This window comes from Dysidea avara, chromosome 5 (assembly GCF_963678975.1).
Source record: "Dysidea avara chromosome 5, odDysAvar1.4, whole genome shotgun sequence".
NCBI classification, from domain to species: domain Eukaryota; kingdom Metazoa; phylum Porifera; class Demospongiae; order Dictyoceratida; family Dysideidae; genus Dysidea; species Dysidea avara.
In genome coordinates this window covers 21,953,771-21,968,183 of record NC_089276.1, presented here as the reverse complement: position 1 = coordinate 21,968,183, position 14,413 = coordinate 21,953,771, and the positions used below count along the sequence as shown (strand labels likewise).

Genomic DNA, 14,413 nt, shown 5'->3' with positions numbered 1-14,413 from the left:
CGTTGAAGACGTTTCGGGTCGTTCTGAAGACACATTTGGGCTTGTTTATACCTGACCAATACTGTGAAATGGCTGTGAAGGATTTTTTGGGTAGATTTTTCTTCATGGACCACGCCCACACCTTCATCGTCCCCACTATACAGTACTATTGTACTATATGATAACTGTGTGGTGGCATTGTCCATTCTGTATGTGGTAGTAAAAATTTATGGAGTGAAAACTTGTATTCTCTTTGTTTTTGTGAGTGTTTTTATTAGTTACCAGACAATCAGTGTTACCATAGTATATCTGGTTACAGTTTGTGAGGTGTAGTGTTAGTTTTTGTCATCATTAACATCTACAAATTGCCTCCCACTCAGTTCTACACATGACATCATTAATGTACACCATGTTGTACAGAACTATGATAAATATTACATATTCTGTAGTCTATTGCCAACATTCTTTCTGTTAATTGTGTTAAACAATGTGTGGATTGGTCAGGAAATTGGCTTCCTCTAGTTAATGGGAGTGTTTGTGAATGATTGATTGAATGTCTCTTTCCTGTGCGTGTGTATGCGCATGTGTGTGTTTGCGTGCTTTTCTAGTGCTTTGCTCCAGTAGCTGTTTATACTCTCAACATGCATGCATATACTGTTAATACAACTTCTCAACTTGTTAAAAGAATAACTTTCCCTTGGGCTTTGGGTACAATTTCTAAGATGTTAGAATTATTTTTTATACCTAGAATATTTGTGGAAGTTAGTTATATAGTTTACAAATAAATATGTTTGTTGTGCATTGTACTTTTCATAACAGCAACTTGGTAGTGAAAGGAAATTGCTCAATTATTTACAATATTTGTACTTAAGCTCATCATATGTCTGGTATTCTACTAGCACATTTGGTTTCATCTTACTGTAAGGAAATGAAGTGTTAGTGTTCAGGTCCTTAAAAGTAAAATATAAACCATTCAATAGATGGTTGTCTGTTTTGTTGAGATTCAATCTGGCCAGTGTTTTTGTTCCTGAATATTTGGCCATTACAGGGCCATTGTGTTGGCTGGTGTAGAGACAATGAAATTATCACGGCTTTGTTTTCTATAGTCTGCTGAGAACTTGGCATACCGCAGTACAGAACAGCAAGACAGAGAACGTACGTAAGACCAGAATGTGGACTTGTCATTTGTGTCATGTCATGTGTGTCCATTGTTTTATTGTAGTAATGGCTGATATAGACAAGGCACTTCTGTGTACAGAGAGTGCTGTGGATGTTGCTGTTGTTGTAAGTTTTGTGTGTGTTGTGTGCGTGCGTGTGTGTGTGCACGTGTGTGTGTACGTGCGTGTGTTACAGGTAATATACACTTGTACACTGTACATGTATATAAAAAGCATGTGCACATGCATCATATGGGTCCATATAGACATACATATGCAAGTACGATGCTACGTGACCTGCTGAGCAAAACCCAACTAGTTCTCATGTAATTCTATTTTTGAATTGCATTGGGTAAAAAATGCTTACTACAATTTTACAAACATTGTAGTGATAATATATATCGTTGGTATGTTGGATTCACCTTTTCAACCAAAATTGTTTCATGGGCATTGCTGCCAGGCATATATACATGTCACCTAGCTACTATCTTACACAGGTGTGTGTTGTATCTTCCAGTTTTGGAATTTAGGCAGCATAATTATTTTGTCAAATATAATTCAGAAATCTGTATGCACAGTACAACTTACAGTAGGTATGTTTGTTAATATGGATAGACACTTGGAGAGGGTCCCGAAGGAACCCTTTAATATGTAAACTAGATTGTAAGAATCGTGACACCTCTAAATCAAGACATTCAATTGTACAGGCTGTACTGTGGCTATAAGCATTGGGCGTAATCCTGATTTTGTAGTGCATGTAAGAGCACACTGCGTACCGGTTAGTGTATACATATATCTAGTAATCTGCGCGCATGTGTACACACAATGCCAACACACATACAAACACACACACTCACACACACACACTCACACACACACACAATGACCTATCTCAGGCTTATTAGTTTTCAGTGAAGTGGTTGTGACTGTGTGGGATTGTGTCAATGGTGGTTGGCTGTTGTCATACCAACGAATGGGGGAAGGTTAGTACCCCCAGGCCCTGGTTACATGCCAGTGATAACTAATAATGATTTAATTTGTCAACAATGTATGTGTGTGCATGTAGCCTACTAATGAAGGTAGTGATATCCGTATAGGGTGGGCATTTATGTAATAATTACTACTAGCATACTTAATATATTTTTACCATGTTTTGTCTCGAGGTTTATGTGTATCCATTATCTGTGAAATTTTTGTTTCAGAATTCTAAGACCCGGACAAAATACATGCGGGAGATAACAACGTACATGAACAAGCGAGCTGCAATTGGTATGTGCAGACATAACATCAGTAGTGTTTTGTTAATGTTGTCTGCTTGTACAATGTGGCTATGAAAGTTATCAGTGGCCTACACACATTTTTTAACTTGCAGTGATCAGAACTTTTGTGTAGTAGTCCTAAACATTAACATAGACAGTTGTATATGCACGTGGGAAAATGTTGGAGGCATTTTCATGTGACATTGAGAAGTGTAAATTGAATGTATGCAAGGGGATTGCCAGATTATGTAGCAACCTACACATGTACTCCTATATGGGTCACCCATTTCTTGTGCTTGTATTCATATACATAGCTAGGACTTAAAAGGATGCATCCATTAAGTGTTTTAAACACTTCTATTTATACAGTATACATGTTTATATGTTGTGTCTTTTGCAGTTGCCGATTATTACCGTCAGATAAGCAAGTTAAATAAACATGTGAGAGATGTTGTCTCTGATCTGGCCACAGAATCTGACGTAAGCCACTATACCATTGAAACTCTATACAAATGTTTACAAGTTTACATGCACACATACAGTAATGGTATACACATGGCACTTGTATACATGTATTCATCATGAATATTTCTCTTATATACTCTTAGGATTCACTGCCACTCCTTGGGTTGTTTCAACAGTGTTTGGACGAGGTAAGCTATTTAAGTGTTGTATACACATACTACAAGCTAAATGCAGTGACACAGGCTACATGTGTGTACAAGTCTACATTATTATGTACGTACATGTGTATGTATGTCACGTGTTTTCTCTGTAGGATGTCAACTATGCAAGAACATATAACAATACCTTCAACTTTCATGTTAGCCAAAAATTTGTTGAGGTCAGCTATCTTTAATATAATGTATTAAAGTAGAACCTCTCTTTGTGTAATGTCAAGAAATCTTGGGCCAATTTTAGAGAGCTTTTACTGTATCTACAATTATATGTATGCTTTGCTTGGAATATTTGAACAACCATTGTTCCCCTGCAATTGCTGTTTGCCAAAGTACCTGGTTTTGTATATGCATGTATGGCCTTCACACACATGAGAAAATACATTAAGGATATATAGAAGACGGTTCTTTTGTACTGGCTTTAGCAATGACTGAATAGTTTTCTGAATGTGCTGTCAGGTGCTATGAATAGTACCGATGTTTGCTGACTGTTTGTTGGGCTCGTAATCTTAGCAAAAGACGATTATTACAAATATTCTTCCAAGTTTGGTGTTTCATAGCAACCTATTTAGAATTATAATTGATTGTCATTAGTAAACAAATCAATTATTGGCTGCACAGTTACTATGACATGATAATATACTGTGATATGTCGTTTTAACACTGTAACTGGGTTTGGAATTTGTGTGCCAACTACAATTCTGTGCCAAAACTTACTCAAGATTACCAAGGATAAAGATATTGTTCACATAGTAAATGTGTTATTGGAACAAAACAGTGTCAAATTATAGAGGCATTCTGCATGAGGTGTCTGAAATAGGTTTCACTGTACGAAATATATGATAATGGTGTTATTACAGCCAATAGAGAAGCAGACTGCAGAATGTATGAAGTTGAGGAAGGAGTTGAAGGACACTTGGTCCAGAGAGCAAAAGAAATTGTCTGAATGCAAAGCAGCCATGAAGGCATCCAAGTCCAAATATACTATGCTAGGACAAGAATTGTCCAGGGTTAGTCCCTCTAGTGTTATTCGTTATTTATTTACAGTGAACCTCATGTAGCGGTCACTTCTTTATAATAAACCACCTTGTTAGAGATGTACCTCACTAATAAGGCCACCTCATTAAGTTTTGATCCCACAGTTAGCCCTGAGATTTTTCACTGTATACTAAAGTTAACTAAACAATTTATTGCATGATTGTAATAGTTTAAATGTGTGGTGGAAGATATGTAATATTTCTGATACCATCTGATCATTCCTTAATAGTATGGCATTGTACAGCTGGTCATTATCATAGGAAACTTATCACAGTGATATCTCAATTGTGTGATAAATGCTACCATCTATGACATTGAATGGTATTCCATTTATTGATGATGGGCCCTGCCCATATCATGATTACATTGTATTAGCCTGACAGTCACTGTAACTGCTGTTCTACCAAACCATTCAACTGTGTGCTAGACGTAGGATACTAGTCGCTTAAAATATTTCAGATTTTTATGCTACATATTTGACTGATAGAATTCACTATCATGAATAGGTAGAGGTGATTCATATTTGACTGATCACTGTCACGACATAGCTGTATATCGAAACCCACAATCAAACTAAAAAGTGTTCTAATGCGTAGCCAAACACTATAACAGAAAAACGTCTGCTAGACCATACACATGTAACATTATATACATGCACTGTTCAATATCGTGTGCTTGTGTGTATGGGTCGGCACCTGCGGGTTACATGTGATTATACCATCCCATAGTTGAAGGCTATACAGATGCATAAGGATGAGGTGGGCCATAAGCAGGAGAAACGTAAGAAAGAGATCTCTGATATACAAACTAAAGTAAGTGACATAGTTTAAAATGTGTGCACAAAGCACTGTATGTATTGTTTACAGAGGGAAGAAGCAGAAACAACTTACAAACGAGCAGTAGATGATGCTAATGACTGTCAATATCAAGTCCACGTATCTCAGGTATTAACTGCATGGGTAGTATTTGTACCGCATACGTTGTAATATGACGTTTGTTTTGTAGAAATCAATTCTTTGTGCCTTCAGAAGAATGGTGATGGATTCAGACCAGAGTTTGAAGGCTGTGAGTTTATTTTAATATAGGTGTAGTCAAGGTTAGATAATAGTAACCAAGAATATCAATCTCCTATGATAAATGATTGCAGAAAACAATGTGGATATTTCAGTAGTTGTCCATTTACATGAAATGGTAGACTGAAATTCAACAGATCTTTGTTTGCATTCAATAGTTCTTGTACACGTATGGCACGTTTCCACACCTTTAGGGATCCGCTTACCAGTGCCATTACTCTAACATAATCCATTCAAAATATGTAACAGCCTGTCATCTACAACCCAACTCTGACATTTTTACCTATTAAAAAAAACTTTTTAAAAAGCACTGTGTATGTAAACTGTTTGCTATTGTGTACCAATGGCCGACCATATCACATTTTGATCTGTAATTTTGACAGATCATGTTAGAGACACTATGTTGAGTATTGTCATATATCATAAGCTAATATGCATTTGATACTCTGATTACTACTATTTACTCTATACTTGCACACTTTGTACTGCAAGCACAGAAGGATAGTTAATCAGACCAAAAATGGCCTAGCTACAGGCCATGTACATCATTTCCATATTTATACTGGTGTACAAACTTGGCTGCTAGGCACACGTGCACGTGTATACTATCAGAATGCCTTTACTGTCATTGATGTTGGTGAATTTCACCCAAACACTATTACAATCATTTCCCAATAGACCACATACAGGTATCATATATGTACATGTAGTCTGTATTATGTATGTGTCCTTATAATTCTATAGAACTTTGAGCATCATTTTGCAATGCAGTGTAATTTCTTCGAGCAATTTCCTCACAGAGTAAGTCAATACTATACAACAGCTACAGATAACATGATAGTGAGAGACACACACATGCACATCCCTAGGTGTTCATTGAATTGTTGAGTGACAATTGTATGGTGTTGATTTGTATGAGCTTACTTCTATGGTGATAACCAGGCAACTATCACTGTTCACTATGTTACTAGAACTATCACGTTTGCTACTGTATACCTTCTATGGTGGATTTACCTATGTGTATAGTGTAACGATAAGGTCAAGTATGTGCAATTCAAGAGTACCTAAGTTTAAAGATATACAGTACCATTGGCTATAAACCCTATACACAGGGCCAATGGATAACTGTACTGTTTTGTATATTCATGTGTTTTTAAAACTAAATTTAAACTTATTTATTGAAATATTCGGTAAACAGCTTTAAGGCCTATTCAATGTGTTTGTACATCAAAGGTGTGTACACATGTCATGTGATACAGATTTGTTAGTGTCAAGTATCATATTCTCTGCTACATGCTGATGTGATTGTTAAGAATTCAATCAGTGTGTGTTTTGTTGTGTGCTCTGGAATTATCCACAGCACTATTTCAAATTGTCTCCATTTGGCATTTGATACTTATTGTTTCAATTCTAAACATGTCACCTTGAAGCCTTTTGTGCTTGAATATATTCATGGAATTTTTATTTCCATGGAATTTTTATTTCCATGATTTCCATGATTTCTGATAGTTCAAATGGTCTTATCAGTATACTGCTAATTTTTCATTATAAGACTTTTGTGATAATTGTTGAAATCACACTGAATTTTGTTAGACTGTCTTGTGCCTCTCAAAGTAGGTATTATACAATTCATTTTTACTTCTATATTTGTGTGTGTGTGTACATTTTGGGGGTTTGTATACAAACGTTACTTATAGTGTCAAAGTGATGCGTTAATCTTTTGCTATAGTTTATGGCATTGCAAACTCAAGTTTCGGGCTTTGAGCCAGGCAGGGATTTTTACCAGTACGTTATCAGACGTCCCCAGCTGAAGGAAGAGCCTAAGGAATTTGTCTTTCAAGAGTTCGATCCCAATGGAGACCTGCTGTAAGTAAAAGATATTAATATACCTGCTAATCCATGCAGTATCAACATATACTGTACAAATGTATATTGTGGTGTATTTTTGTAGTGCACCAAAAGTAGGATCTACGAATGATCTTGTTGAACATGATGGGGTCGAGTTTCATGCCAGTACAGACTCAGGCCTTCATTCCGAGACTGACTCGCCTATGCTAAGTAAGCAGCTGTTTGATTTGTATGTAGGTAACTTTTTGACATGTATTAAACTGTTTTACATGTATAACATCTCTTTTGTCATGAAATATGTACAGCTGTAAGTATGCAAAACAATGTCTTATCATCTGGCCTTCCAATGGTAAACTTGCATGTATTAGTTGACTTAGAAGACTTTGTACACCTACAAGCAAGCTACATTAAATTCCTTCTTTCTAAGGACATGTACAATTGTACAGCTTGTGCTCACCTTGTTGAACTGTAATGTTTACCTTTGTACAACTTTGTGTGTGTGTGTGTGTGTGTGTGTGTGTGTGTGTGTGTGTGTGTGTGTGTGTGTGTGTGTGTGTGTGTGTGTGTGTGTGTGTGTGTGTGTGTGTGTGTGTGTGTGTGTGTGTGTGTGTGTGTGTGTGTGTGTGTGTGTGTGTGTGTGTGTGTGTGTGTGTGTGTGTGTGTGTGTGTGTGTGTGTGTGTGTGTGTGTGTGTGTGTGTGTGTGTGTGTGTGTGTGTGTGTGTGTGTGTGTGTGTGTGTGTGTGTGTGTGTGTGTGTGTGTGTGTGTGTGTGTGTGTGTGTGTGTGTGTGTGTGTGTGTGTGTGTGTGTGTGTGTGTGTGTGTGTGTGTGTGTGTGTGTGTGTGTGTGTGTGTGTGTGTGTGTGTGTGTGTGTGTGTGTGTGTGTGTGTGTGTGTGTGTGTGTGTGTGTGTGTGTGTGTGTGTGTGTGTGTGTGTGTGTGTGTGTGTGTGTGTGTGTGTGTGTGTGTGTGTGTGTGTGTGTGTGTGTGTGTGTGTGTGTGTGTGTGTGTGTGTGTGTGTGTGTGTGTGTGTGTGTGTGTGTGTGTGTGTGTGTGTGTGTGTGTGTGTGTGTGTGTGTGTGTGTGTGTGTGTGTGTGTGTGTGTGTGTGTGTGTGTGTGTGTGTGTGTGTGTGTGTGTGTGTGTGTGTGTGTGTGTGTGTGTGTGTGTGTGTGTGTGTGTGTGTGTGTGTGTGTGTGTGTGTGTGTGTGTGTGTGTGTGTGTGTGTGTGTGTGTGTGTGTGTGTGTGTGTGTGTGTGTGTGTGTGTGTGTGTGTGTGTGTAAGAAATTCTTAATATGATTTAATGGTATTTATTTTATAGTTGCTAACTCTGCTGCTTTGTGTACCCTAGGTCGGAGGTTAGGGTCTCCTATCAGTGCTTGGGAGACTTGTCAGACTCCATCTCATACGGGACACTCACCTCAACACTCCACTGCAAGTAGCAGTAATGTTAGCATCACCGCTACTTCACCTGGAACATTAGCTGAAACACAGTCCCTATCTCAACAACAGCAGCAACAACAACAACTGCCTAAAGTGGTACGTAGGCAAGGACAGAGAAAGGCCAGTAGACCGATGAGTATGGCTAATATCCTTGATCATCAGTGTTTGAGTTCAGAGACGCAAAGTTCTAGTGGTTGCAGCCAGAGAAGAAGTATGTATATTGTGTTCGCATGGTAGCAGTCAGCCAATCCCAGTGGGTACATATTGCTGCTGTTGTACAGCCTGTAGTAGATACTGAGACATGTTAAGTAGCTACATTGCTTGCATGTGATAAGTGTACACCTGTGGTGTAGGAGGATATAGTTAAGTAGCAGCAGCTGGTTGATACACACATGCTGTTATTGACATTTTACTATACATATATTATGTTATTGTTGTTGATTTACAGTTAGTGCAGATATGCAGGATCCAAACAACAATACCAACAATAAACCATTTGGTAATAGTGCTATTAACCCGGTGATGTCCAAGGTAGCACACACCCATCGCTTCAAGAAAGCAGTCGACCCAACAAAGTGTCGCGAATGTGACAACAATGTGTACTTTCATGGAGTGGAGTGTGAAGTGGTAGGCAGCTAAACTGTGTGTGCATGTGTGTGTGCATATTTACCTGAAATTTGAAATTGGCTGATTACAAAATGCTTGTTTGTACTTTTAGTGTGGGTTGATCTGTCATCAGAAATGCCTGGAGTTTCTCATGATCAAATGTGGAAATAAAGTATGCATATTTTCCATTGCTTGTGCATAAATGCAACTAGTGTGTACATTAAGTATGTACATACATACCTACTTAGGTACGTATGTATTCAGTATTATTTGTGTGTGTACACAGAAGCTACAACGAAAACTACGTACGTTTGGTGTGGACTTCCAGAAGTACCTGGAGACCACTCATTGTAACATTCCCATCATTGTAACAAAATGTATTAATGAATTGGATGAAAGAGGTACTGTTGATATCATTTTACTCTGCAAGTTAAGTCACCACATGTTTTTCTGTAGGCTTGGATGTCAGGGGAATCTACAGGCTTTCTGGTGCTAAAACAAAAATGGACAGGCTATGTAGGGTAAGTATGTTTGAAATCAATAGTTAATATTTATTATAAAGGCTGTTAATGGATTAAGCTATATTATTTGGGTTGATTTCTTGTCTCTGTGTAGTTGTTTGAGGCTGGCGGTGATCGAGTTGAATTATCCGACCAATCTCCTCATCAAATTGCTGCTTGTCTGAAGCTGTATCTTCGTGAACTTCCCGAGCCATTGTTGACCCATGCTCTATACAGTGACTTCATCAGCTGTGCTAAGGTGTGGTACTCTTTGTACATGGGAACCTTGAAATGGTGGTCTTATTGTAGAGGTATCCTTACTACAGAGTACTAAAAAATGTATGCGCACTTAATGAAAGGGTTTTCATGGTATCCATATTTTCATCCTGAGTTCTATATGCACATTCTTACAAACACTGTATCTTATTTTCCTAGGATGCTGGTAACACATTGCCATTAAAAGCAGAAGAAGAGGATGAAGAAGGCAAGGAGGAGGCTATGGTGTTACGCCTTCAAGACTTGCTCACTAAACTTGACCCTTCCCACTACCTCACCATGGCTAGGTTGCTGTTTCATCTTCATCGTGTACACCAACACCATCGCTGCAACTGTATGCCAGCCAGCAACTTGGGAATCGTGTTCGGACCAAACCTACTTCAACCAAAGTATGCTACTTCTGTATGCTGGCTAGATATATATATGGTTCAGTGTAGACAGCATCAAAACTTTTCAGTTGACTGTCAGAATAATTAGCCTTTTTTTTCTCTCTGCCGTTATTTCTACTGCTATTTGTTTCACAGCAATAACATATCATATTATTTCATTCTGCAGGGAAACACAATCTTCCTATCTCGCTCTCAAGGAGATGACTTACCAAGCTAAAGCGATAGAACTACTAATCTATTACACTGACAGGGTTAGCACTGAAGCATAATAAGTAATGACTCAACCTGTGTATGTACACATTAGCTGTTAACCAATATCACTGAAGAGCAGGTCAAACAAGAAGAGTTTATAGAGGAGGACACTGGAACTGTAGAGGCATACATACCAATTGAGGTATGTCTAGTATGCGTGTAGTTCAAGTGGATATGTGATGTGTCTTCCCTCATTATATGGCTGTAATGTAATTTGAGTCATTTTACCAGTTACCATTAGTTTTCTCCTAAAAGTAAATACGTAGAACTTCAATACTTCTTGGAAAATATATAGATTTATTGAAGTAGTAGATATTGAATAGAGATGCTAACTTGTGAAATTGAGTAAACTGTCTCAAACTTGTAGCTGCTGTTGTATGTATGGTAATTATTTCATGTCTAGACATATACATGTGTAATATGTGTGTTTGATGTGTATTTGTTGTTGATATGCTATTATGGTGTATCTGCAGAGCTCGGACAATGTATACAATGATAACTTAGAAGATGAAAGATTGGAAACAAGGACCACCATCAGTGATGCTTGTAAGTGTCCCTGTTGTACAGTAACTACATAGTTAGAAGCTCTGTAAGGAATTTACTTAGCCCTTAAACCTGCATAGAACTTTTGGGGAATGTGTGTTTACACAATACAGACATACATGGTGACATTAAATGTGGTAATTTGACTCTTCAACCTAAACCTACATATTGATTGAAAGTCTATTCACTGGAAAAGTTTAAATGAACACTGTAACTACAGTGGCTTACTTGTCATGAAACGATGAATGGCAGCAACTTGTGTTTCCATGATTCAACATCCTTGTCACGTATTTAATTTTGATTGCGGGTTAATCACATGACTTATATATGGTCTGATGGAAAATTTAATGGCAAAGCGAACAGCGCTTGTTGCAAGTTGACGGGAGCAACCACCAGTTATGGATCATTTTACAAAGGTTTGCGTGTTTTATTACTGAAAAGTTGCTTACACGGCAAATTTTGGCCTCGTAGTTTAGTGTTTGGTTGGTTAAAACCCTATAGGCATTATTTTTTAATCCTTATTACAGTGGAACCTCAATTAACCGAACTTTCGATTATCCAAACACCAGATCGACAGTTCAATTAGGGTATTTTTTGTCAACAAGTGTATGCTTTATTAGAGTAGTTGAGCAAAGTTCTGTATATAAAAGTATGGATGTTCAATTTTATGTACTATTCGATTATAGGAACACCCTTTCCCCCCAATTAGTTCAGATAATCAAGGTTCCACGAGTAAATTTCATAGCCATAGGATATGCTTTGAAAGTTATAGCACTTTGTTTAAGGCACGCATATTAAGTTAAGGTCCAGTTTTCTGGGCTACACTGTATGTGGGTTTAAGGGTTAACTTCAATATGAATGTATTTGGATGATATATAATACTACTATAGTTGGATCACTTGATGACAGTCGCTGCAACAACTATAGGCTGTTTGACAGGTGAGTGGTACACATCACACATGACATATACCAACACTACACGCACAAGCGCACAGTAATATTTGTATTTTGTTAAATCTATTAGTAATATGGAAGAACTGTTACACAGCCTTTACCATTCTGCTAGACAAAGACTGGATCAACCAGTAAGAAATACACAATTTGTAGCATCAATTTTTACTACGTTCTAATACCTTTTCTCCTAATAGCCAATGTTACCCAAGAGTAAGAGTGCTTCACCGGACCAAATCCTAGACAATGATGAATATGATGAAGACCAATGTGATGATGCTTCAATTATTCTCCCTGGCAGTGTGGTTGGTAGCGACCAAGAAAGTTTACTATCATTACAGCATACACCAACAAGATCAATGCTACCACCTGTGGCTGAGAGTCGTCCTATGGAATATACAGATGATATTGAGAATGGTGAAAGTGACAACAAAAATGTAGGATTACCTACTCCAAAACTACCCAAGCAGTGCAATATTCCCTTCAGCTCATTGCATAGTCAGTCAACACCAGTCTTGTTTGGGGATGACAATGATGGCAATCAGAAAAATACCAAATCAAGAATTTCTGTACCTTTCATTGGGATAGTGGATGAAGATACTGCCATCTCAAGTAGTCAAGGTGATGTATTGAACAGTGGCACTGAAGGTAGTGATTATGATGAAGACAGTCAACCTGAGAGTGATTCTGAGTTATTTGACACAAGTTACGATGTTTTAAATATGCTAGACTCTGTTTCTAGTCCAGTTTCACCAACACATGAGAGCAGCCGATCGACACCATCGCATAAGAGTACTACCCTACCAACCACCAATGCACGGCAAAGAAAGAGCTCAAGTTTTAAACGAGATTCTGCAGTTCGACAAGCAAAACGGGCCATTTCTCTAAACATCCCTCGAAATAAGGGAGATGTGGTACCACGTCGGGGGTCTAGCAATGATTCAAAATATCTCTCTTCTTCTTTGTTGCATTTACATCATGATCTGTCTCCTTCACCTGTTAGTATGGACAGACTTACTACATCCAGTGTAGCTTCAAGTTATTCTGGAAGCATGTTAAACAGTGGAAACACCAGCCCCTGGCACACAAGTACATCTGCTCATAGAATGGTGTCTGGCCATCATGTGCCAACAGAAAATTTTGACCTCCTTGAAGTGAGTGGTGATGACACCAAAACACTAACTCGTAACAAAGTCTTGCTTGATGATGACTCACCTTGTAACGATGGTGTTACCAGTATGGATAACAATGTTATGAACGGAGGGGCACACACATCGAGCACCTCAGGAAGTGATGGCTTGCCTGACAATGAGAAGATTGAAGGAGAAGAAAAAGCTGCCCTGGAACAAAATGTAGCTGAGAGCACCGACAAGAGGACATCACTGGAGTCACAGATTAGAAGTGAAATCAGCAGAGTTGACAGCATTGGAGAAAAAATCTGTTACATTTATGACAATGATGAGCCTACTAAGCCAGCAATCTCAAATCCTTCTTCAACAAGTGAAGATGGTGTATCAGTTCATAGTGTTGAATTGAGAATGGAGGTGCGTTCCTTGTCTCCACTATCAGAAAATTCAATTGAAGATTCACTTCATAATAATAGAAGTATACCAAACCATTCTTCATCTAACTCCACAAGTTCTACAGAGTTAGTATTCATACACAGACAACATGGATCTACTGCTAGCGAACAATCTGTGGGATCACAGCATAAGCAGTTACACAATGATACACTACAGATTGCTAAAAATGATCATGTTCCACAAAGTCCACGAACCCGACGATTGCTTGCAATCACTCCATCGTTGCAAAAACTTAGTTTGTCCAGAAGTACAAGTGATGTGTCCACTGAAATGAAGTCAAAAGACAAACCTACTGCTTCACCAAAAACTGGTTTCAGGTTAGGTCTTAGAAGAAAGAACTCGCTTGTTTTACAGAAAGAACAAGAAGATGAATCTTCTTCTAGTTTAAAACGTGAGAAAAGCAAGTCGACAACAGAACTGTATGCTCCCAAAGGAAATTGGAGATCTCCCTTTTTCTCAGGGTTACCGAGATTTAAAAAGACTAAATCTAATAGCAGGGCAAAACAATACGAAACAGCACCTACGGCGACACATGCGGGACCCAAACCAAAGCATAAGAAGTCTAGAACTCCAAAATTAGTATAACAGAGGAACTACCCTGATATTCCTTTTTTTACCATTGTGTGATATTGGCATTTAAATGTGTTTAAAGGAGTTTGTATTTGTATGTAATTATGTTGCGACACAGAGAATTATAAATTTCAAATACTAAGTAATTTCTTTTATGCGTATTGCACATCTTTTTATAAAAGGCTAAGCCATATTATTATTATTCTGTGTACCATGTGTTATTATTGTATACAGTGTACTACAGAACATATTATAACTTATATTTTATTGA

At 38.0% G+C, this 14,413-nt stretch overlaps 1 protein-coding gene across 2 annotated transcripts in view; it reads left to right on the top strand.

Annotated features, from left to right (window-relative positions):
- Positions 1–14,413, top strand: part of LOC136255496 (rho GTPase-activating protein 45-like) — a 21,815-nt gene extending 7,402 nt beyond the window's left edge. For both annotated transcript variants that reach the window (XM_066048284.1, XM_066048283.1), the window contains exons 6-31: positions 1,086–1,134; positions 1,202–1,263; positions 2,339–2,405; positions 2,796–2,875; positions 3,004–3,048; positions 3,174–3,239; positions 3,933–4,082; positions 4,839–4,922; positions 4,977–5,054; positions 5,116–5,175; positions 5,928–5,984; positions 6,913–7,049; positions 7,135–7,241; positions 8,381–8,683; positions 8,921–9,099; positions 9,191–9,250; positions 9,365–9,479; positions 9,535–9,599; positions 9,694–9,837; positions 10,014–10,243; positions 10,410–10,494; positions 10,548–10,637; positions 10,969–11,041; positions 11,929–11,977; positions 12,063–12,123; positions 12,187–14,413. In XM_066048284.1, coding sequence (XP_065904356.1) covers positions 1,086–1,134; positions 1,202–1,263; positions 2,339–2,405; positions 2,796–2,875; positions 3,004–3,048; positions 3,174–3,239; positions 3,933–4,082; positions 4,839–4,922; positions 4,977–5,054; positions 5,116–5,175; positions 5,928–5,984; positions 6,913–7,049; positions 7,135–7,241; positions 8,381–8,683; positions 8,921–9,099; positions 9,191–9,250; positions 9,365–9,479; positions 9,535–9,599; positions 9,694–9,837; positions 10,014–10,243; positions 10,410–10,494; positions 10,548–10,637; positions 10,969–11,041; positions 11,929–11,977; positions 12,063–12,123; positions 12,187–14,157 — 4,467 coding nt within the window. In that variant the 3' untranslated portion in view covers positions 14,158–14,413. The remainder of the gene's footprint in view (positions 1–1,085; positions 1,135–1,201; positions 1,264–2,338; positions 2,406–2,795; positions 2,876–3,003; positions 3,049–3,173; positions 3,240–3,932; positions 4,083–4,838; positions 4,923–4,976; positions 5,055–5,115; positions 5,176–5,927; positions 5,985–6,912; positions 7,050–7,134; positions 7,242–8,380; positions 8,684–8,920; positions 9,100–9,190; positions 9,251–9,364; positions 9,480–9,534; positions 9,600–9,693; positions 9,838–10,013; positions 10,244–10,409; positions 10,495–10,547; positions 10,638–10,968; positions 11,042–11,928; positions 11,978–12,062; positions 12,124–12,186) is intronic.